Genomic DNA, 21,571 nt, shown 5'->3' on the forward strand with positions numbered 1-21,571 from the left:
TTAAACATTTGGATGTCAAGTGCTGCAAATTCAGATGAAGTGATACAAAAGGCATTTAATAGTTGGATTGTGAGTAGGGTTGGGGATGGGCTGAATAGGGCAGGTTGGGTATTTGGTCCAAATTGTGGTCCTAGGGCAGCTTGACACTGACTTGGTGCTGGATTTGGTCAAAATCTGGCATAAAGTTGGCTTGACTCTGACATCCGTGTCAGATTCGGCTCAAATCCGACACCATACCAGGCTCATGCCAGACTGTTACCCGATTTCGGACGAATCACCCCACTTGTTCCTACATATCCTCTAAATTGTCACCTCAATTCCATCCAATTACAGACAAAATATGACAAGAAATTTCCAGACAATGCCACATATACAGCAGCATACAACATCTTTTCGTCCACCTACATGTCCCTATCACGACAGCAGTTAAAATATTACAATGGAGAATCCAAATTCTTAATGAAACCAAACAGGCACTCATGTGATGATTCATACCTAAAGTCAGCAACTAGAGGCTTAATATTGGACTCAGACATTAGCTTTACTGTTGGAACTAATGAGAATAATGTTGTTCAGGGACGTGCTGTTCCACCAAGCTATCCTACACCGCCAGCTAGTTTAGATTATAGGACGATGGGATATGTGACTAGTGTTAAGGATCAAGGTATGGGGTTTGCGGCCTAATGTACCCTAGTGCACCTGAATCTACCCTAAAGCCCCTCAATCTACCCTAGTGAACCCTAATTTACCCTAGTGCCCCTTAATCCAACCCTAGTGCCCCTTAATCTACCCTAGTGCACCTTAATCTACCCTAGTGCACCCTAATCTACCCCAGTCAGGGTGGGTGAGTTAAATCAAAACTCAAAAATAAACTCACTTTTCGTTGAGTTGAATTTGAATTTGAGTTTTTTTTTCTTTGAAATTGAGTTTGAGTTTTTTAAAAAAATTCAAACTCAATACAAAATGAGTTGAGTTTTGAGTTTGAATTTAAACTCAAATCAAACTCATCTTGAATAAAAAATTCATTCATTGAATTTCTAAAAAATTTTGAGAGATGTTCACTTTTTCTGTGAATTAATATGATTTGCTGAACATTTCATCTGTTCCTGGTTAGTTTATGCATTTCATGCCCAACAAATTGGTTTTCTGGAGTTCCAACTGAAATAAAAATTACAGCAACCAATGACTTTCTGAACTTTCAATAGAAAAATATTATTTGTTGATTCTTAAGTGGTTTGTGGCTTATTGCTTGTATTAAATGGAGTCCACATAGATGAGCGTGATCTAAGATGATTAAAAGTAGCTGAATGTGAGGAACAGATCACTTCCAATGACACAAAATATTGTTTTAATCCATTTGATTGTATGAAGTGTTCTGATTGGATTTAGTCACTCCGAGTACTGAGAGGGCGCTGGAACTGCCTGGTTCCTCTACATCCACAAAAAAATTTTTTGTTGCTTTTTCATCAAGGAATCACCTCTGAAAGTTTGAAAATTTTTGTTGGAACTGACCGGTTCCTTTGGTACCTGCTGTACATTGACCACTTTTATGAAGTTCCAAAATCATACAGCATTATTTTCAGATGTATGGAGCTATCAGGTACCAAAGGAACCGGTCAGTTCCAACAAAAATTTTCAAACCTTCAGAGGTGATTCCTTGATGAAAAAGGAACAAAAATTTTTTTGTGGATGTAGAGGAACCAGGCAGTTCCAGTGCCCTTTCAGTACTCTGAGTGATAACAAACAACATGTCTTATTTGCATGGAGAAAATTGCATGAAAAAAGATTTTTCAGCACTGGAAGTGACCAGTTACTCATTTGCGGTCATATCCAGCAGTAATCCATAATATTCAGTCATTTCTTGCAAGCAATAAGCCACAAACAACAGAAGAATCAGAAGATTCAGAAAGTCATTGGTTGCTGTAATTTTTATTTCAAATATTTTGGAACCAAAAGATGAAGGAACAAATTAAAGCCAGATGCAATTCCTATCATATTGCAGTATTCAATTTAATTTATGAAAAATCTTAAGAAAATTCTGCAAGAGAATTTTTAATTCAAGCTGAGTTTGAATTTGAGTTTAAACTCAAACTCAAAACTCAACTCAACTTGAGTTTTGAGTTTAAAAAAAAACTCAAACTCATTTTCGAAATGAAAAAAATTCAAATTCAAATTCAAACTCATTTTTTCAATGAATTTAAATCAAACTCTCATTTTGAGTTTTGAGTTTTGATTTATTTCACAAAACTCTCCCCACCCTGACCCCAGTGCACCCTAATCTACCCTAGTGCACCCTAATCTACCCTAGTGCACCCTAATCTACCCCAGTGCACCCTAATCTACCCTAGTGCACTCTAATGTACCCTAACTGACCCTACTTACTAGATTCAATTCATCCTTCTCCATCCAGGTCCAACATGTTCCAGCTGCTACGCTTTTGCAGCCAATTGTGCACTCGAAGGTCAACTAGCTAAGAAGCACGGCGTGTTACCGGTTATGTCCGAGCAGAATATTCTCGACTGTTCGTATAATGCGACATATGGAAATTATGGTTGTGGGGTAATGACATTGACGATTTTTCTAGAGTCTATCCAATATTAGTGACTCATCCATGACTAATTTCAGGGTGGCAGCTTAGGCACATCATTCAAATATATTGTCAAGAATCCCGGTGTAGCCAATGATACACAATATCCATATGCTGGTGTCAATCAAAATTGTTCCTATAATCCATCAATGTTTAGTGCGACTGCAAAGGCTTACTATTATGTTACTGGAAATGAAGCGTACTTGAAAAGTGCGTTGGCTGCTATTGGACCACTTGCTATTGGTGTTCGGGCTGATTTGGACTCGTTTTTGTATTATAGCTCGGGAATTTATGATGATACACTTTGTGATGCGACACTTAATCATGCAATGTGCTTAGTTGGTAAGTTAAATTGGTCATCTTGGTACTGATTTGGTCATCTAGGTTCTGATTTGGTTATCTTGGTACTAAATTTAGTCATCTTGGTACCAAATTTGGCCATCTTGGTCTCAATTTGGTCATCTTGGTTCCTAATTTGGTCATCTTGGTTCCTAATTTGATCATCTCAGTCCTAATATGATCACCTCAGTCTTAATTTGGCCATCACAGTCCTAATTTGGTCATCTTGGTTTCTAATTTGGTCATCTCAGTTCTAACTTGGTCATCTTGGTTCTTAATTTGGTCATCTTGGTTCTTAATTTGGTCATCTTGGTTCTTAATTTGGTCATCTTGGTTCCTAATTTGATCATCTTGGTTCCAAATTTGGTCATCTTGGTTCCTAATTTGATTATCTTGGTTCCTAATTTGGTCATCTTGGTTCCAAATTTGGTCATCTTGATTCCTAATTTGGCCATCTTGGTACCTAATTTGGTCATCTTGGTCTCAATTTTTCCACCTAGGTCAATAATTTGATCATCTCAGTCCCAATTTGATCATCTCGGTATGATTTCAAGAACTAATTTACTCACAAATCTTCATATAAATTTTCAGGCTATGGAACAGACAGCACAGTATCCCCACCAGTAGATTATTGGATATTAAAAAATAGCTGGTCATCAGATTGGGGGGAAAATGGCTATATGCGTCTTCAGATGGGTTCAAGTTTATGTGGTATCTCAAGTTATACGGTATATCCAACAGTATGAGAAGTGATCAACGAATGACCATCGATGAAGGTTGGAGAATCAAATCTCCAAAAAACTTAATAAATTAACATTTTATCTAAAAATTTTGAATTTTAAATGAGTTACAGCCATAAATGTAAATATTACAAAATTTTCAGCATAAACATTCACAACCACGTGTGTCGTATGTAATACGGCCGAACATGTCAACGACCATTTTCAAAGAAAATTGTTTTTATTAATCACGTCCAATTCTTCTTCTTTTATATAAAACATAAACATGCTTAATTTTTTTGAGCATATATAATATTGACAGTTATCCGATATCAGCTTATTTAGTCTCATACAGTTGATCCATCAACATTTACTAATTTTTACACATTTAGAATAAAATGACATCTCAAGCACCACAGACGATTAATAATGTTTTTCCAAAACGTCGACAAAATTTGCTAAAGGAACGAGGTTGGGGTTATCGTGATGCATATTTGTATTTTGATAAGGCTGAGAATGCAGTCAGATTTCATGGAAAACGGTAAGTTGAGTTTGTGAGAAGTGAAGATCTTGTGATAATGTGATGGACTGTGTAGTGATATCTGGCATGGCCACAGTGTCATAACTGGCATGACCGTAGTGATATACCTCGCATGGCCAAGATGATATACCTGGCATGGCCACGGTTGTATACCTGGCGTGGCTATTTGGCATTGCATGGTCTGTCATGGCATGGTCAAGCATGGCATGGTCTGGCATGGCATGGTCTGGCATGGCATGGTCTGGCATGGCATGGTCTGGCATGGCATGGTCTGGCATGGCATGGTCTGGCATGGCATGGTCTGTCATAGCATGGTCTGGCATGGCATGGTCAGGCATGGCATGGTCAGGCATGGCATGGTCAGGCATGGCATGGTCAGGCATGGCATGGTCAGGCATGGCATGGTCAGGCATGGCATGGTCAGGCATGGCATGGTCAGGCATTGCTTTGTGGCATGGCCTGGCATGACTATATGGCATGGCCTGGCATGGCTTCACTAAAATTCCTATACTAAAATTTTCATCTCCTTTTTCCACCCCACAGCTACTCAGACATCGGCACAAAACCCTTAGGACGTGCCCTGGATGGCTTCAAAAGGATTTACAACATTGACATTTCTGACTATGATCCAAAAAAGTTTGAACCACCATCTAGCAGTGATTATCCAGTTGTTGATAACGTCAAATTCCGAGAGGCACTATCAAGTCACAAAATTGAACATTCAATCACTTTCGAGGATCGGTTCTATCGTGGACATGCACAGTCAAGTGTTGACATTTACATAGCACTTTATGGTAAATTTGATAAAATACCCGACATGGTCGTATGGCCAAAAAATCACGATGAAGTTGTTAAAATTGTCAAATATGCAAATGAGTTTAATGTTGGATTGATTCCATTTGGTGGCGGTTCCAATGTTACAAATGCAACGGAATGTCCGGCAGCTGAACAACGAACAATTTGTTCACTGGACACGACGCAGATGTGTCGACTGATGTGGATTAATGAAAAGTCAAAGTTGGCATGCTTTGAGACTGGAATTAGTGGACAGGATTTGGAGAAGGTGCTGAGGGCAAAGGGATTTACGATGGGACATGAGCCTGATTCTATTGAGTTTTCTACACTTGGTAAGTACTAGATTTGAGGTACTAGATTTCCAGTTCTAGAATTTGAGGTACTAAATTTGAAGTACTAGAATTTGAGGTACTAGAATTTGTAGTACTAGAATTTGTAGTACTAGAATTTGTAGTACTAGATTTGAAGTACTAGATTTGAAGTACTAGATTTTGAGGTACTAGATTTTGAGGTACTAGAATTTGTAGTACTAGATTAATAACAAACCTCCAAATTTTCCTCCTAGGTGGTTGGATAGCAACAAAGTCAGCAGGCATGAAGCAACAAATGTACGGCAACATTGAAGACATAATCGTCAAAATGAAATTCGTCACATCTGTCGGCGTCCTTGATCATGACTTAACAGCACCTCGTACATCAACTGGCCCTGATATTGAGCGACTTCTCATCGGTTCCGAAGGTACACTTGGTGTTGTAACAGAAGCTGTTGTCCGCATTCATCCACTACCAAAATGTGTCAGATATGCAGCATTTCTATTTCCTGATTATTCATCAGGCATTAAGTTCCTCTATAAATGCTCACAAAATGACTGGCTTCCATCAAATATTCGACTATTTTGTAACTTAAATGTCAGAACTGGACTTGAATTGGAAGAGACTGACATGTTTTTAAAGGCATACCATCACGTACGAATGTTCGTCATCAAAAATGCATTAGGATATGATGAGGAAAAGTTCACAATGGCTGCATACATGATTGAGGGTGATAATAAAACGGTCAGTTGGAAGGATGAGCAGCTAAAAGCAGCTGCTTATAAATTTAACGGATTTTATGTTGGCGAGAGTAATGCTAAGCATGGCTACAAGTCATCATCGACATATTCAATTTATTTGAGGGTAAGTTTTGGAATTATTGAGGATATTAAGCATAAATTGACTAATTTTCGTATTTAAGGATCTGTTGTACAATGTTGGAACCATGGCTGATACTGTCGAGACATCAATAATTTGGAGTAATCTTGAAGGCTGCATTGAGAAGATGATTAATGGCTATAAGGAGGAACTGAAGAAATATGGCGTTGATGGATACATTTTGTACAGGTATGTTGAGTATTTGGACCTGATCCTACCCTATCCTACCCTATCCTACCCTATCCTACCCTATCCTACCCTATCCTACCCTATCCTACCCTATCCTACCCTATCCTACCCTATCCTACCCTATCCTACCCTATCCTACCCTATCCTACCCTATCCTACCCTATCCTACCCTATCCTACCCTATCCTACCCTATCCTACCCTATCCTACCCTATCCTACCCTATCCTACCCTATCCTACCCTATCCTACCCTATCCTACCCTATCCTACCCTATCCTACCCTATCCTACCCTATCCTACCCTATCCTACCCTATCCTACCCTATCCTACCCTATCCTACCCTATCCTACCCTATCCTACCCTATCCTACCCTATCCTACCCTATCCTACCCTATCCTACCCTATCCTACCCTATCCTACCCTATCCTACCCTATCCTACCCTATCCTACCCTATCCTACCCTATCCTACCCTATCCTACCCTATCCTACCCTATCCTACCCTATCCTACCCTATCCTACCCTATCCTACCCTATCCTACCCTATCCTACCCTATCCTACCCTATCCTACCCTATCCTACCCTATCCTACCCTATCCTACCCTATCCTACCCTATCCTACCCTATCCTACCCTATCCTACCCTATCCTACCCTATCCTACCCTATCCTACCCTATCCTACCCTATCCTACCCTATCCTACCCTATCCTACCCTATCCTACCCTATCCTACCCTATCCTACCCTATCCTACCCTATCCTACCCTATCCTACCCTATCCTACCCTATCCTACCCTATCCTACCCTATCCTACCCTATCCTACCCTATCCTACCCTATCCTACCCTATCCTACCCTATCCTACCCTATCCTACCCTATCCTACCCTATCCTACCCTATCCTACCCTATCCTACCCTATCCTACCCTATCCTACCCTATCCTACCCTATCCTACCCTATCCTACCCTATCCTACCCTATCCTACCCTATCCTACCCTATCCTACCCTATCCTACCCTATCCTACCCTATCCTACCCTATCCTACCCTATCCACGACTCCCTATCCACGACTCCCTATCCACGACTCCCTATCCACGACTCCCTATCCACGACTCCCTATCCACGATTCCCTATCCACGACTCCCTATCCACGACTCCCTATCCACGACTCCCTATCCACGACTCCCTATCCACGACTCCCTATCCTACCCTAGACCTCCGTCAACCCGAAGGCACATAGGGTAGGGTAGGGTGTAGTGACTTAGGATAGCCTTGACTATTTGGGTAGGGTATGGTAGGATATCCAGGAACAAAACCTAATAATCATCTACAATTCCAGAATATCACAAGTCTACACCGAAGGTGTCTGTCTGTACTCATACTATGGTCTCAACAAATGTGACAATCAGCTTCAAACCTTCCGGAAGCTTAACGACTATCTAAAATCCGTAATTATTGAGTGCGGTGGAAGTCTATCGCATCATCATGGAATTGGTGTCAAAAATACTGGACGTTATAATGCAACGATGCCAGCGTTAAAGAAGGACATGCTGAAGTGTATTAAGCAGCATGTTGATCCAAAGAATATTTTCTGTGTTAAAAATTTTTTTGCTAATGATAAGTATGACGATTGTAGGATTGTGTCTAAGTTATAAGGAATAATAAGTATAAAGTTATTTAATTTATTGAAGATTTTTTTGGTTTTATTTTTGAGGAAATTTGATTTTGTGGGAGTTGATGGAGATGGATACAGGGGTGTAGCCAATTGTCCAATTGTCGGAGAAGAGGAATCCATGCCCGCCAGCCCTGGCTACGCCCCTTGGCTCTAGGATACACATGATCACTATAAAGATTATGCTCTACAGTGAGAACTACTGGATGGAGATGGATACCAAAGCATAGAAGTGAAGCCAATCATTCAATTCTCGGGGCCCCCAATGCCTCCCCTCCCTCCTACGTCCTACGTCCATGCCCTAGCATACTAAGACAGTGCTGGTCAACCTTTTGTTTTTCGCTTTACACCTTAGTGTTTCGACTGAAACCGCACAAAGTATACGGCTCGTGGCATTATTTTGATAGGCACACCTGGTGTACCGTGACACAAAGGTTGTCCACCACAGTACTGTTCTAAGAGCATAATCACTATAGTAATCATGTATATCCTAGAGAAAAGTGGAAGGGAGGAGGAGGGCATTTAGGGGGCATTTGGGGACATTTGGGGACATTTAGGAGCATTTGGGAGTATTTGAGGGCATTTGGGGGCTTTTGGAGGCATTTTGGGGGAATTTGGGGGCAATTGTAAGCATTTGGGGACATTGGGGAGCATTTGGGAGGATTTAGGGGCATTTGGGGAAATTTATGGTCATTTAGGGACATTTGAGGGCATTTAAGAGCATTTGGGGATATTTGGGGGCATTTGGGGGCATTTGGGTTGATTGGAGGTATTTGGGGGAAGCCAATGCCCCCATCCCTCTCTCCGAAAATTGAAAAACTGTTTGTTTTGTAACGTTTTTTTTTTATTTTTAAATTTTTTTGTTTGATATTTTTCAAAAATTTCAAAAAAATAACGGTCGAGTCACCCCTTCTGGCTATGTTCTTGATCATGTATATCCTAGAGACCCTAATCATACCCCTAAACCACAAAAATCCTCAATTTTTCTCAATTTTTCCCAACTTTTCATCCAAAATGTCCTCAAATCTTTTAACAATTCGCTTCTCAATTCCTTTAATCTTTTCGTCCAAATTCACAGCCATTTTGTGTCGAGTATTAAGCAGTTCCATTGCAATTTTATCAAATTTTTCAGCACTTTCAGCCTTAAAGTCCGTCAAATGTCCCTCAATAGTCGCCAATTTTACTTCCAATTTCTCAAATCTTTCCACATTGTCGTCATTCCTGCCCATGCTGTTTAGTGAAATTCTCATTTCATTTTGTGAATTTTTAATTTTTATCAGCACATCCTTAACATCAGTCTGTGACTTTTTAAGATCACTAAGTATCACTTCCATGTCACTCATTGAACTTTGTGTCAACATGATGACATCTTGTGATGTTTTGAGGATGTTTTGTGATGTTTTGATGTCTTCATGTATGACCTTGATGCTGTTTGTTGTTGTATTTTGGATGACGATTATGTCATTGACTGTTGTGGTTAATTCCGTGATGGCAGATGTTGATTGATTGTCGGATTTGGTGCATTGAGTTGATATTGAGGATGTAAATTGAGTTAAGGTTGATTTTTGGTCATTTTGTGAATTATTTAGGTATGTTAATGAGGATTTGATGTCGGATAGGATGGGGTTGAGGTGACATTGTGGGGATATTGAGTCTAGGGCACTGTATTGTGGGGATATTGGGTCTAGGGCACTGTATTGTTGTGCATTTGGGTCTAGGGCTCTGTATTGTGGGGATATTGGGTCTATGGCACTGTATTGGGGTGCATTTGAGTCCATGACACTATCCAGTACTGATTTTGGGTCCTCGACTCTATCAGGTGAGTCAGTAGTGCCTTGGACTTGTGATACGGTGACTTGAGGATAGTACAAGTAGTATTCAGCCTTTAATGACTTAATTTTGTCCCGAAATGATCGAAATTTACTAAATTTTGAATTTTCAATTTTTCTTAATTTTTCTACAAAGTCATCTGCGTCCAGGTCAGCTTCCAGTTCTGCTAATTCTTCAGCCATAGTTAAATAATCAGAATTTTCGCATTTTTCCTTGACTTTCTGTATGATGGTCTGTAAATCAGATCTAGCATAATAATAACCATCAAAACATGGAACATCCACTAAGTTAAGGTCAATAAGAGCTGGTAAGTCATCAAAGACATTAAGATCAATATGAAGGACATGACTTTCACCTATTTCGATATTCTTTAATTTTGGATTAAATTCAAATAAATCAGCTTCAATGACTTGAATCTCATTACCGCGTAGTGCCAAATAGATCAATTCGGGAAATGGCTTTAAATCAGATTGATGGACTTCCTTTAATCCACAGTGTCTAATATCAATGAATTCTATGTTGATAAAATGCTTTTCCAGACCACGAGGAAATTGGTGAATTGTCTTTTGATAAATGTATAGTCCAGCTACATCATAATTTGAATGTGAATCAGCATGTGATCCATAAATTGATGTAATATCAGCTGATAATTCATCAGTAATTTGTGGATCTTCATTGACGTCACAATGATATTTGTCACCTATTACGTCGAATTCAAAATATTCAAATTTGCATGTAATTTCGTTTGATGCTGATTGATCATTGAATGAGATGAACAGCAACAAAATAATCCTAAATTAAAGAAAATATAGCATTAATTAATGGACATTTGTAAACAGAGTTGATCACCTAGAATATCCAACCCTACTCCACCTGGAAGATCCTAAACTACTCCACCTGGAAGATCCTAAACTACTCCACCTGGAAGATCCAAGCCTACTCTAACCGAGATATCCAACCCTACTCCACCTGGAAGATCCTGCCCTACTCTAACCGAGATATTCAACCCTACTCCACCTGGAAGATCCTGCCCTACTCTAACCGAGATATCCAACCCTACTCCACCTGGAAGTTCATGCCCTACTCTAACCGAGATATCCAACCCTACTCCACCTGGAAGTTCCTGCCCTACTCTAACCGAGATATTCAACCCTACTCCACCTGGAAGATCCTGCCCTACTCTAACCGAGATATCCAACCCTACTCCACCTGGAAGTTCATGCCCTACTCTAACCGAGATATCCAACCCTACTCCACCTGGAAGTTTCTGCCCTACTCTAACCGAGATATTCAACCCTACTCCACCTGGAAGATCCTGCCCTACTCTAACCGAGATATCCAACCCTACTCCACCTGGAAGTTCATGCCCTACTCTAACCGAGATATCCAACCCTACTCCACCTGGAAGTTCCTGCCCTACACCATCCGAGATATCCAACCCTACTCCACTTGGAAGATTCAACCCTAATCTATCCTTGATATCTCAAATCATAAAGTATATCCAACAGTATGAAAATAAATCAACGAATGACCATCGATGAAGGTTGCAGAATCGAATCTCAAAAAAACTTAAATAAATTAACATATTTGATGTAAAATTTTGAATTTAAAATGAGCAACAGCCATAAATGTAAATATTACAAAATTTTCAGCATAAACATCCACAACCACGTGTGTCGTATGTAATACGGCCGTACATGTCAACGACCGTTTTCAAAGAAAATTGTTTTTATTAATCACGTCCAATTCTTCTTCTTTTTTATATAAAACATAAACATGCTTAATTTTTTTTGAGCATATATAATATTGACAGTTATCAGATATCAGCTTATTTAGTCTCATACAGTTGATCCATCAACATTACCAATTTTTACACATTTAGAATAAAATGGTATGGTTATGTGGCATGGTCTGGCCTGGCATGGCTATGTGGTATATCTGGCATGGCTATGCTATGGTGGTATATCCGTGATATCCTTCCTTACTCCACTAGGTATATCCAACCCTATTCTACCCCGGATACTTGATACTATTCTAATGTATAACCCAATCTACCCAAATCCACCTTATCCCATGGATACCTAGGAAAGTATGGTGTATAAAAATGGTGTATCCTATCCTAGGTATCAGTCTATCCGTTAAGACTACTCCATCCTGAATTTATTGAGTATCCGGCCCTCTACAGTCGGACTTTAGAGTCCAGTCACTTCTGTTTTTTTGTAAATTCATACTCACAATTTAAATTTCATCATTTTTTTGATAATTTTATAATAAATTGAACCTTTCTGCTTCAAATGCTGATTACAGATTAAAATAAAGAGGAATAAAATGAATAATTTGAGATTAAATATTTTTTTGGGGACTTTCCGTACTCTCATAGTCGATGTACACAAGTACAATTGACCTTTTTGAACAGATTAATCGCAAAAATTGTGAATAAGGCGAACGATTTGAGTCAAATCAGCACCTGAGTGACAATTTAAAGGCAGAATGTATTTTATGGATCTCATTTGATCAATAATTGTTACTGTATATATGCTTAATACAGATTTTAATACAATTTGTATTACAGTGTAGAATTGCCACAGGTCAGCATGGTTAAAATAGATGGAATTCTGCTTCATTCTGCCTCAAACTAGAGCCTAGTCTACCTAATGTTGAATTTTGGCTACCCCCTAATGTTGAGACCAACATGAGCTCTAGGATGGGGTCATAGCTCATCCTAGATTACACTGGCTTGAGTCGGATTTTTGCATTTGTCTAGGAATTGTGCCTGAATTATGGCCTCTGCATGTGTCTATGTCTTGGCGGCGTTTTAGCCTAGACAGGTGCATATGTCTAGGCTGTACCTTCGCCTGTGCATGTACCTTTAACTTGACTGTGCCAGGCCTAGACAGGTGCCTTTATCTCAATTGTGCCTTGGCCCAGGCAGGTGCTTTTATATTCACTGTGCCTTAGCCTAGACAATTGCCATTATCTTTGCTGTCTCTTGCCTAGGTAAGCGTCTATGTCTAGGCTTACCAAAGCAATTACAAAATTCACAATCCATCCAAATTTTTTACCTGACATAAAATATTAACAGCCAAATTACTACCCGAAAATTTCTGAAACTTTAAAGTTTCTCTTGTTTTTTTGCAAACTATGAGCCATAAAAGAAAGTACCAGACATAAAATTCAGTCATTTAACAGTCACAAGAGTCATCCTTAACATCAAAATCATGGATTCATCAAAGCTAATCACAACATTGCTTGTCTTCATCACCTGCACATTCACAAAAAGTCAAGGAACGCCATTTGAGGTTCCACAAGGAATTCACAACACGCTGTTTGAGGCAACAGAACTTTCACATGAAATAGTTTGGGTAATTGCAAGTGTGTGTGCAATTACAATTGTGGCTGTCATAACTTGCATCGTATTGATGCCTAAGCAGTGCTGCAGATTCATCAGTTATGTCTTTGGATTCATTTTTGGATGTAGTTTTTTGATTATATTCATATTTGCATTAATTATGTTGATTGTATTTATGAAGGATCATTATGGATGGTGATGATGTTGAAGGTGGGGGTTAATTGATGTTTTTTGGAGTAAAATTGATTAATTTTGAGGAAATAAAATAAAAAATCTCACAAAATAAATTGTTTAATTTGACATTTTGTTACAGATATTCAGATTTGATAGATATTCAGCTTCAGCTAGCATTTAAGGCTTTCTAGTTCAATATTTTAGATTCATTTTATGACATACAACATTCAAAATTCATTAAAACATTGAAAATCTATAGAAAAATATTTAAGTTTCACTAAAACATTGAAAACACAAATCAAAAATACTAAAACATTCATTAAAACATTAAAAATTTAAATTAGAGACAACCAAACATTAAAAATTGGACATTGAATATTCATCAAAACAGTGAAATTCTAAACAAAACCATTGAAACATTCACTAAAACATTGAAAATCCAAATCAAAAACATTCAACATTCATCAAAACATTAAAAACCCAAATAAAACACAACAAAAACATCAAAAATTCAATAAACAATGCAAAAAACATTAAATTTATGGAAAAACATCAACAAATATTTAATAAATTTGTCACATTGAATGTTTATTCAGTCAATAACAAAGAAAATAGTCGATGTGAAGGAACGAAAGCTGCGCATTAATTTAAAAAATTATTAAATTGAATCTCTAGAAATTAATTTTGAATATTTTTATACAAAATTAGTTAGTTTAACGGCCAATAAAGTCAATTTTATTGATATTTGTAAATAAAAGTTAAAAACTTTCATGAAAAAATATTGAAAAAATTGAGAAAAATTAAAAATTTAAAGTGAAAATTGAAAATTTTGTGTAAAATAATTTTTAATATTAAACAAAGAAGTGAGTGTGAATTGATTATTAATTAATATTGAAGTTTATGGACTGTTGATGGAGTTGATTGATGTTTAAGGCAGAATTATCACCTTCAGGGTTACTTAGGCATTGACTGCTGTAGATTTGGGGTTTAATTAGGCATATTAAGCTTAGTTTGTTGAATTAATTGGTGGATTTATGGTGAAAATTGAATTTAATTCAATTTTGGCTGTCAATTAAATTGAATTAAGGGCAGTAAAATGGCATCAGTTGCATAAATGGCAGATCGTTACGTGCCCAGGGTCATGGGTTCGATCCCAGTTCATTCTTAATTTTCGAAGCTCTTTTTTCCATTTTATCCTGCTTGTTATGAAGCTCGATTCGTGTTTTTGGGGGCAATTTTGAGGTTTTTGAAACTCTTCACTACTACATAGCCAGGGACATAGCTGGGTACACAGCATAGTCCACAACAGGCTCCATAGCAGTTTTCATAGCAGGTTTCATAGCATGGTCTATAGCAGGGTACATAGCAGTGTATCTAAGGTGTATTGACGTACTGATGTCTTAGCAATGCACATACCTATCAAATTGGTTCAGATTCCACTATAAACTGCAGGCACAATAGCTTATTCATCACAGAATATCCAGACTCATCAAGCTGGGTCCTTCAAGCATTATATATCATATGTAGACATCCAACCATAATAGACCTCGATTATTGTGCATGCACAAAGGTGTCATCCATGTTGACAATCTCCAAATACAGCCACAATCTACCAAAATACAGCTAGTCACATCTCAGACAATTCTGGACATAAAATTCAATTTAATTTAATTTTTCATGCAAAATTTCCAAATTTTGAACTTTTCTTTAACAATTTTCCAATTTCCAGCAATAAAAATCCAGCCAAAAAATGACCTCAAAAATCATCACATCCCTTCTCATCATCTCACTTGCCATCACCCTCATCTCATCGGCACCAAATGCTCAAGAAGATATTAAAGAAATTACACAAAATGTCCAGAAAAATCTCACAACTTACATCATAGCTGGTGTTGTGATCCTGTGTGTCATTATAGCACTGTTGTGCTGGACGGCAGCAAAAGGATGTTGTTGTATCTTTAAAATTGCACTGTTAGCTGGCTGTGGATTTGCGCTGTTTTTCATTATTTTTAAAGGAACGGCTGATTATAAGGAATGGAAGTTTTAAACTTTTTGGGATGTGGAAAAATGTGAGTGAAAATGTTTTGTGGGAAATTGTGTGAATTTTTTTTTGGAGTTTGATCTGAATTGTAAGGCTTTGTGGCTGTTAATAGAGAAAGTGGAGCAAATTAGGCATTAAATTGTTCTTTGGGAATTAAGTATGAGTGTCAATGGGGTTGTTAGGAACTAGAATTCTCGTGATAGTGCTTAAAATTGTGGAAATTTGACTAAATTTGACTAAATAATGTTAATTAAATTAGACAGAATATTTTCGGGTATGTGCAGGTGCTTATGAGAATGATCACAACATACCAGAGCTCTAATAAACCCTTACCAATTCTCAGAGGGGGGCACTTACTCCCAATGACTGGTTACACCCCTGAGTCAACCTTATGTCTAGTAATTAAGCTCGACATTTGAGGATTTTAACATAGAATGTCAAGTTTATAGCAATTAATCTCTGCCTGATTCACTCGAGACATTAATTGAGTATACTCATAAACATGCTCATGTTGATGGATATGCTCAATTGTCTGTCTAAAATTTACCCCATTTTAGACATCTTTTAACAAAAATTTGATACAATTCGAACAAAAAAGTCCTAATTTTTGTTAACAGAACATAATATTTGATCGACTCTTATCCAAAATACAAGAATTCACATCACATGAACTTGCTACATTACCGGAAGATAAATAACACTTGTGTTCAGATAAAAAGCTTCATTTTTGATAAGAATAGTCAACAAAACATGAAAATAAACAAAAATAGAAGTTTTTGGGGGAACTAACTCTGTGTTAGAATTATAGAAGGTTCCTTCATTGTATATGTATAGGCCAGGCTGAGAAACTAGACGGTATCGACGGTATTTATATGGATACTGCGATATTACCGCGGAGTTTCTCAGTCTGGTGTATAGGGCTGCAGTTGTTGGCTGTTCCTTAAAGTTCGTCCTACTCTGAATGCTTGCAGTTTAGTATGAATCCTAGAATTGTGTATGATTAGTCGACTTCTTGCTCTGAGGTCATGTTTGACTTTTTGATAAAAATATGAATCAAAATTCAAAAAAATTATGAATAATAGCTGATTCAAGGCTTGATTCATAGCTGAAATCTTGTCAAAAAATGCAAAATTCAATTTTTTTTCCACAAAATTAAAATCAACACAAGCAAAATCGTTAAAATCGTAAATAAATTTTTATTACGCCAATTTTATTTTCCAATAATGCAAAGAAAATCACAAATCCATAAAAATTATCAAGAATTTGTTCGATTTTTGCCTGTCACAGGTTTCTGTTTGGCAACTTTGGATTCAAGTCGATTTTTCCATTCAAAATTCAAGTCCAATTTCAAGCCCATTTTTCAATTTTTGAGACATAATTTATAATCATTCATTTTTAATCTTGTTATGCTGCATAATTTATCAAACTAAAAATATTAAAACTAAGCCATATATTGGTGCCGAATGCTCATTTACGAGGCTAACAAATAGAATTTTTCGTACTAAAAAAAGACATCACAGAAACTATAAAATAAGACAGAATTGACCAATGTGCTTTAAAAGTTGTGTTTTTTAAACAGAACTCGAAGTCGATTTTGAGTTGAATTTTGTATGGAGAAGGTCGAGTAAGGTTGACTAGAATTCATGCGAAATTTGAGTCGACTTCGAGCTCTGATTTTTTATAAATTGATAATAATGCAATGAATAAGGGAATTTGAAATATAGGAACCTAACAGAAAGGAAGAGTAAAGTGAAGTTTTTTAAGAAATTTTTATAAAAAAAGGAAATTTTGTACCAAATTTTAAATTCACGATTTATTGAACTTATCCAAAGCATTTTTAAAGTTGATTTTTTTCGAATATTTTAATCTCAATTTTTAATAAATTTTTTAAATCTCATTTACAAATTTCAATACTTCTCAAAACAGTCGAATACTCTATCAAAAGTCCAGCTCTAGGTCGTTGTGACTTTGACTTGGTGCTGAATTTAGATTTGATCAAAATCTGGCACCATGACAGAGTCATGCCAGACTTGTGACGGACTTCAGATCGATTATCTTGGACGTTCAAAATATTTTTCTAAATTTAAAAACTGGAAGTGTTCTCGAATTTTATCAAACATTTTTTTTTGGTTATTATTGTATATTAAACATTGAAATCAAAAAATAAAGACATGAAATTGATTAAAAAAATTGAATTTTTCATTAAAAATATTCAATATTTCCAAATTTTCAAATAATTACAAATAAAAACATACGAATTGCTTGCTTTCAAGAGCTTTAAAGAGCTTGATGAGATGGGCATCCTCCTTAGATTTACTCAGTTTTAGATACCACATCAACTTAATCATCAAAAATCCCCTCATTCAGCATGATTAATTACATTTGTCACAACAATTCTAAATCATTCAAATCACGTCATTATGCTTATTTATTTTGAAGGAAAGACACTTTATTCTCTACAGCCAACATTCACATATCAACAAGGTTCTTAAAAGCTATGACTATTAAAATTGACACAAAAAACATCAACACAAAAGTCGTGTTTTAAATCATTCTCAATAGTGAGTCATCAAAATATAGATCGCATGATTGAAATCATGTGACACATGCACGATTTCGTTCTGAATTTTCGTCATCGAGAATCCATATGAATTGTGAAATTATGTGGATATGATTAATTGGATTATGGATTTTAGTTGAATTTTGGGTGTTAGTGGGCAATTAGAGGTGTAATTTAGGTGCTGTAAATTAGGTTGATGACCGATATGGTATAATATTGTGGATATGACCGACTTAGGGACAATTCAGAGCCTACTGACCTAGATTTTGAGGAACTTAACAGCTCAATTGTAATTCATGGTCCCTCTTGGGTCTCTTAGGTCCATCTTGGGTCTCTTGGGTCCATCTTGGGTCTCTTGGATCACTCTTGGGTCCCTCTTGGGTCTATTGGGTCCCTCTTGAGTCTCTTGGGTCCCTCTTGAGTCTCTTAGGTCCCTCTTGGGTCCCTTGGGTCCCTCTTGGGTCTCTTGGGTCACTCTTGGGTCACTCTTGGGCCTCTTAGGTCCCTCTTGGGTCTCTTGGATCCCTCTTGGTTCTCTTACCGTTTGGCTTAAGGGTAGAGACTTGCTAGGCTAACGTACTCTGTATTATCCATACACACCTGACACCTGACGCACCTGACATCATATGATGACGCAATAGTGACCCTAACAAGCAAATAACAAGATTTCATTGTATTTGTAATGCTAATCCGGTATCTTAAAGCAGCCTCATTGCCTATCAAGATTGTTTATGAGTTACAGCTTACAGATAAACAGCCAGAGCTTTAAATCTTATCCCAAATGTCTAAATATGCCAAAAATCCCAATTTTTTTAATTCATTCTAATTCATAAAGAATCGTTCACTTATTATGGATCTCAAAAAATCGACTTATTGACCCTCATCCCCCTCTAATAGGGTTACATAACAATTGAACGACCCCCAATGAGTTTCTGACTTTACTTCAACAATTGCCAGAACAACAAATCCACATACAATGCTAATTGCTTTGTAAATAGTTGATGCAACATCAAAACATTCAAAATCAAACACCAAAACATTCAACATTGACAAAACATTCAACATCAAAACATCAACTGTTGATACTAAAACATTCGGCATATCCTTCATAGTTTTGATCCCCTTTTTGTATACAAAATAACAACTTTTTTTTCCAGATTTTTCTATTTTTGGAAATACTTTTTAAGAATCTCAGTTTAATTGACACCAAATTTAGACATTAACTCAATGAGATGACCAGTAAAGTGATAGTAGCTCTAAGCATAATCAGTATTATCAATATAATTAATTCACAAACATGTGATAAAAATAAAAATTGTGATCAACAAGAGACGGATGAGTTTGATGAATGTAAGTTGGGATTGATGGGTTTTTGGGGGTCTGTCAGGGTAGGATGAGATGATGTAAGGCTTGAGGATTCAGAAATGCATTAGAATTTGACATTGGCTGGACAATAGCTTGCTATTCTTGAAGTTAACTGGTTTAGAAGTGTTTTTAACTGTTCGACTCATGAAAGGAACCAATAAGCAGGCTTATGCTGTTCAAATTAGAAATTAGGGATACCGCCTACTAGCCCAGCAGGTACACGACGGCTAAATGATCAAAAACTCTGCTTCAGATCATTATAACTCTTTTTTTAAGCCAGATTCGATGAACTCCAACCTCAGGATAGAATCAAATTGGTTTTGAACTGGAATTTTGGTCATTTGACACTACGTCGTGTGCTTTTCGGGTAGAAGATGATTTCATGTCTATCAGAACGTCAGTTGATGAGCTCAACTTATCAAAGCAACTAAGATAGACTCATTGGTCGCATAGAGCATATAAGATCAATTGACAGTCAAATTCTAGCTAAGTTACTACCCAAAACAGTCCATCTTAGTTGCTTTATCAAGTTTTGCTGCATATTTTCCATCTATTTGGGTCTGATTCCTCAACAGAATAGGCATAAGTCGGTTAGTCCATCTAAAACCCGGCACTAGGTTTGTGTGACTCTTGAATGATGCTGAATTTGATCCTAATCCGGCATCTAGTCAGAGTGCTGGATTTAAGCGTCGAATACAGCGTCTAGTCAGAGTTACGCCAGTCTTAGGCCGGTTAATTAGCCTTTCTGAGATATCCTACACTATTCTACATGGATATACAAGGCTTTCCTTGGCCATAGGCTCTACCAAATCTTATTCTTGGTACCCTTGTGCTGAAGGAGGAGTATGGTAGGTGGGATACACTAAAATAGCCACGCATATGTAGAATAGGGTAGGATATCACGAGTATCTTAAGAAACCAGCTTACTCACTTACTTCGCTGGCCGTACAGAGCAATTGTGTCAATGGCCTCAAGAAACCGGCTCCTAAACCCATAATTATGATCAATTAACCAAATAATCCTATTCATCAGCCACTAAATCAACAATCTTTTCCATTTCTTTCAGTCACCAACAAAATAACATCCCAAATCAGTACAGCCTTATCATCATATACACCATGTAAATCAAAAAATTGTTCCTGTCATATTGACGTCCTCAAAAGAGACTTTAAGCCATTCGAGAAAGGAATAACTGAGCAAATGCTAAACGACATTAAGTCACACGGAACTGTCTATCAAATAATTGACAATAAAATTTACAGACAAAAAGACTGCAACTTTCCGTCAAGATGTTCAGGCGTTGAGCATTTTATTAAAAAAATTCTAAATAAAGTCAAACTTCCAAATATGGAACTGGTCATAAATGTCCGTGACTATCCACAAATACTACCTCATTATGGACATCAAGGTCCAGTTCTGTCATTCAGTAAGACTGAAACATATCTGGACATTATGTATCCAGCATGGGCATTTTATGAAGGCGGTCCAGCCATCAAGTTATATCCAACAGGTCTCGGACGATGGGATAAGCATCGGCTGTCAATAACGGAAGCAGCTGAAAAATATCCATGGACAAAAAAGTTGTCAAAAGTGCTTTTTAGAGGATCAAGGACGTCCGATGAACGTGATGCATTGGTGCTGTTGTCCAGAAAGAATCCGAAGCTTGTTGATGCTCAGTACACGAAGAATCAAGGATGGAAGTCACCTAAAGACACACTTGGGGCTGAGCCTGCTGACGAAATTTCACTTGAGGATCACTGCCGATACAAATTTTTGTTTAATTATCGCGGCGTGGCTGCAAGCTTCAGGCTTAAGCATCTATTCCTGTGTAAATCGCTCGTTTTTCATGTCGGCAATGAATGGAAGGAATTCTTTTATGACTCACTTAAGCCATGGGTCCATTATGTTCCAGTTGACAGTAAGGCAACGCCACAGGAACTCCAAAAATTGATAAAATTCTTTGTGGATCATCAGGATATTGCACAGGAAATAGCTGAACGTGGATATGACATGATATGGAATAATTTGATGATGGAGGATGTTGAGTGTTATTGGAGGAGATTGTTGAGATATTATGGACGGTTGATTAAGTTTGAGGTGAAAAGGAAGGAGGAATTTATTGAAATTAAGTGAAATTTTTTGGGAATTTTTGAAGTTTTTTGGAATTTTTTCAAATTTTTTGGAATTTTTGTAATAAAATTTTGAATTTTTCATGAAAATTTGGT

General features: G+C 37.2%; 4 protein-coding genes across 4 annotated transcripts; 3 read left to right on the forward strand and 1 right to left on the reverse strand.

Moving 5' to 3' along the window:
- Positions 1-12: 12 nt before the first annotated feature.
- On the forward strand, positions 13-4,190 carry LOC139089719 (cathepsin L-like). The gene is made up of 6 exons (XM_070639318.1): positions 13-69; positions 334-664; positions 2,411-2,559; positions 2,626-2,929; positions 3,518-3,666; positions 4,038-4,190. The coding sequence occupies exons 1-6, from the start codon at positions 13-15 to the stop codon at positions 4,188-4,190; spliced, it is 1,143 nt and encodes a 380-aa protein (XP_070495419.1).
- A 197-nt stretch (positions 4,191-4,387) lies between these two features.
- Positions 4,388-8,010, forward strand: LOC139089720 (alkylglycerone-phosphate synthase-like). Its single transcript, XM_070639319.1, has 5 exons — positions 4,388-4,620; positions 4,730-5,313; positions 5,547-6,157; positions 6,216-6,361; positions 7,695-8,010. The coding sequence occupies exons 1-5, from the start codon at positions 4,388-4,390 to the stop codon at positions 8,008-8,010; spliced, it is 1,890 nt and encodes a 629-aa protein (XP_070495420.1).
- Positions 8,011-8,539: 529 nt separating this feature from the next.
- LOC139089706 (putative leucine-rich repeat-containing protein DDB_G0290503) lies at positions 8,540-12,147 on the reverse strand. Its single transcript, XM_070639304.1, has 2 exons — positions 12,093-12,147; positions 8,540-10,649 (listed from the first exon to the last, which is right to left on the reverse strand). Exons 1-2 carry the CDS (start codon positions 12,107-12,109, stop codon positions 9,005-9,007), a joined length of 1,662 nt encoding a protein of 553 aa, XP_070495405.1. The 5' UTR covers positions 12,110-12,147; the 3' UTR covers positions 8,540-9,004.
- Positions 12,148-16,664: 4,517 nt separating this feature from the next.
- On the forward strand, positions 16,665-21,565 carry LOC139089698 (O-glucosyltransferase rumi homolog). Its single transcript, XM_070639290.1, has 2 exons — positions 16,665-19,331; positions 20,413-21,565. The coding sequence occupies exons 1-2, from the start codon at positions 19,214-19,216 to the stop codon at positions 21,477-21,479; spliced, it is 1,185 nt and encodes a 394-aa protein (XP_070495391.1). The 5' UTR covers positions 16,665-19,213; the 3' UTR covers positions 21,480-21,565.
- The last annotated feature ends 6 nt before the right edge of the window (positions 21,566-21,571 follow it).

The sequence above is a fragment of the Chironomus tepperi genome, unplaced genomic scaffold (assembly GCF_022539635.2).
Source record: "Chironomus tepperi strain 1889 unplaced genomic scaffold, CSIRO-AGI_Ctep_v1 contig_195, whole genome shotgun sequence".
NCBI lineage: Eukaryota > Metazoa > Arthropoda > Insecta > Diptera > Chironomidae > Chironomus > Chironomus tepperi.

What these genes read in the sequence shown, in the direction of transcription:
- LOC139089719 (XM_070639318.1), top strand. Translation starts at nt 13, where the DNA reads ATGTCAAGTGCTGCAAATTCAGATGAAGTGATACAAAAGGCATTTAAT. An exon ending in AGGCATTTAATAGTTGGATT is followed by an intron (nt 70 to 333) that starts GTGAGTAGGGTT and finishes ATCCAATTACAG; the next exon opens with ACAAAATATGACAAGAAATT. An exon ending in ATGGAAATTATGGTTGTGGG is followed by an intron (nt 2,560 to 2,625) that starts GTAATGACATTG and finishes GACTAATTTCAG; the next exon opens with GGTGGCAGCTTAGGCACATC.
- LOC139089720 (XM_070639319.1), top strand. Translation starts at nt 4,388, where the DNA reads ATGGCATGGTCTGGCATGGCATGGTCTGGCATGGCATGGTCTGGCATG. An exon ending in GCATGGTCAGGCATGGCATG is followed by an intron (nt 4,621 to 4,729) that starts GTCAGGCATTGC and finishes TCCACCCCACAG; the next exon opens with CTACTCAGACATCGGCACAA. An exon ending in TATTGAGTTTTCTACACTTG is followed by an intron (nt 5,314 to 5,546) that starts GTAAGTACTAGA and finishes TTTTCCTCCTAG; the next exon opens with GTGGTTGGATAGCAACAAAG.
- LOC139089698 (XM_070639290.1), top strand. Translation starts at nt 19,214, where the DNA reads ATGACCAGTAAAGTGATAGTAGCTCTAAGCATAATCAGTATTATCAAT. An exon ending in GACGGATGAGTTTGATGAAT is followed by an intron (nt 19,332 to 20,412) that starts GTAAGTTGGGAT and finishes CATTTCTTTCAG; the next exon opens with TCACCAACAAAATAACATCC.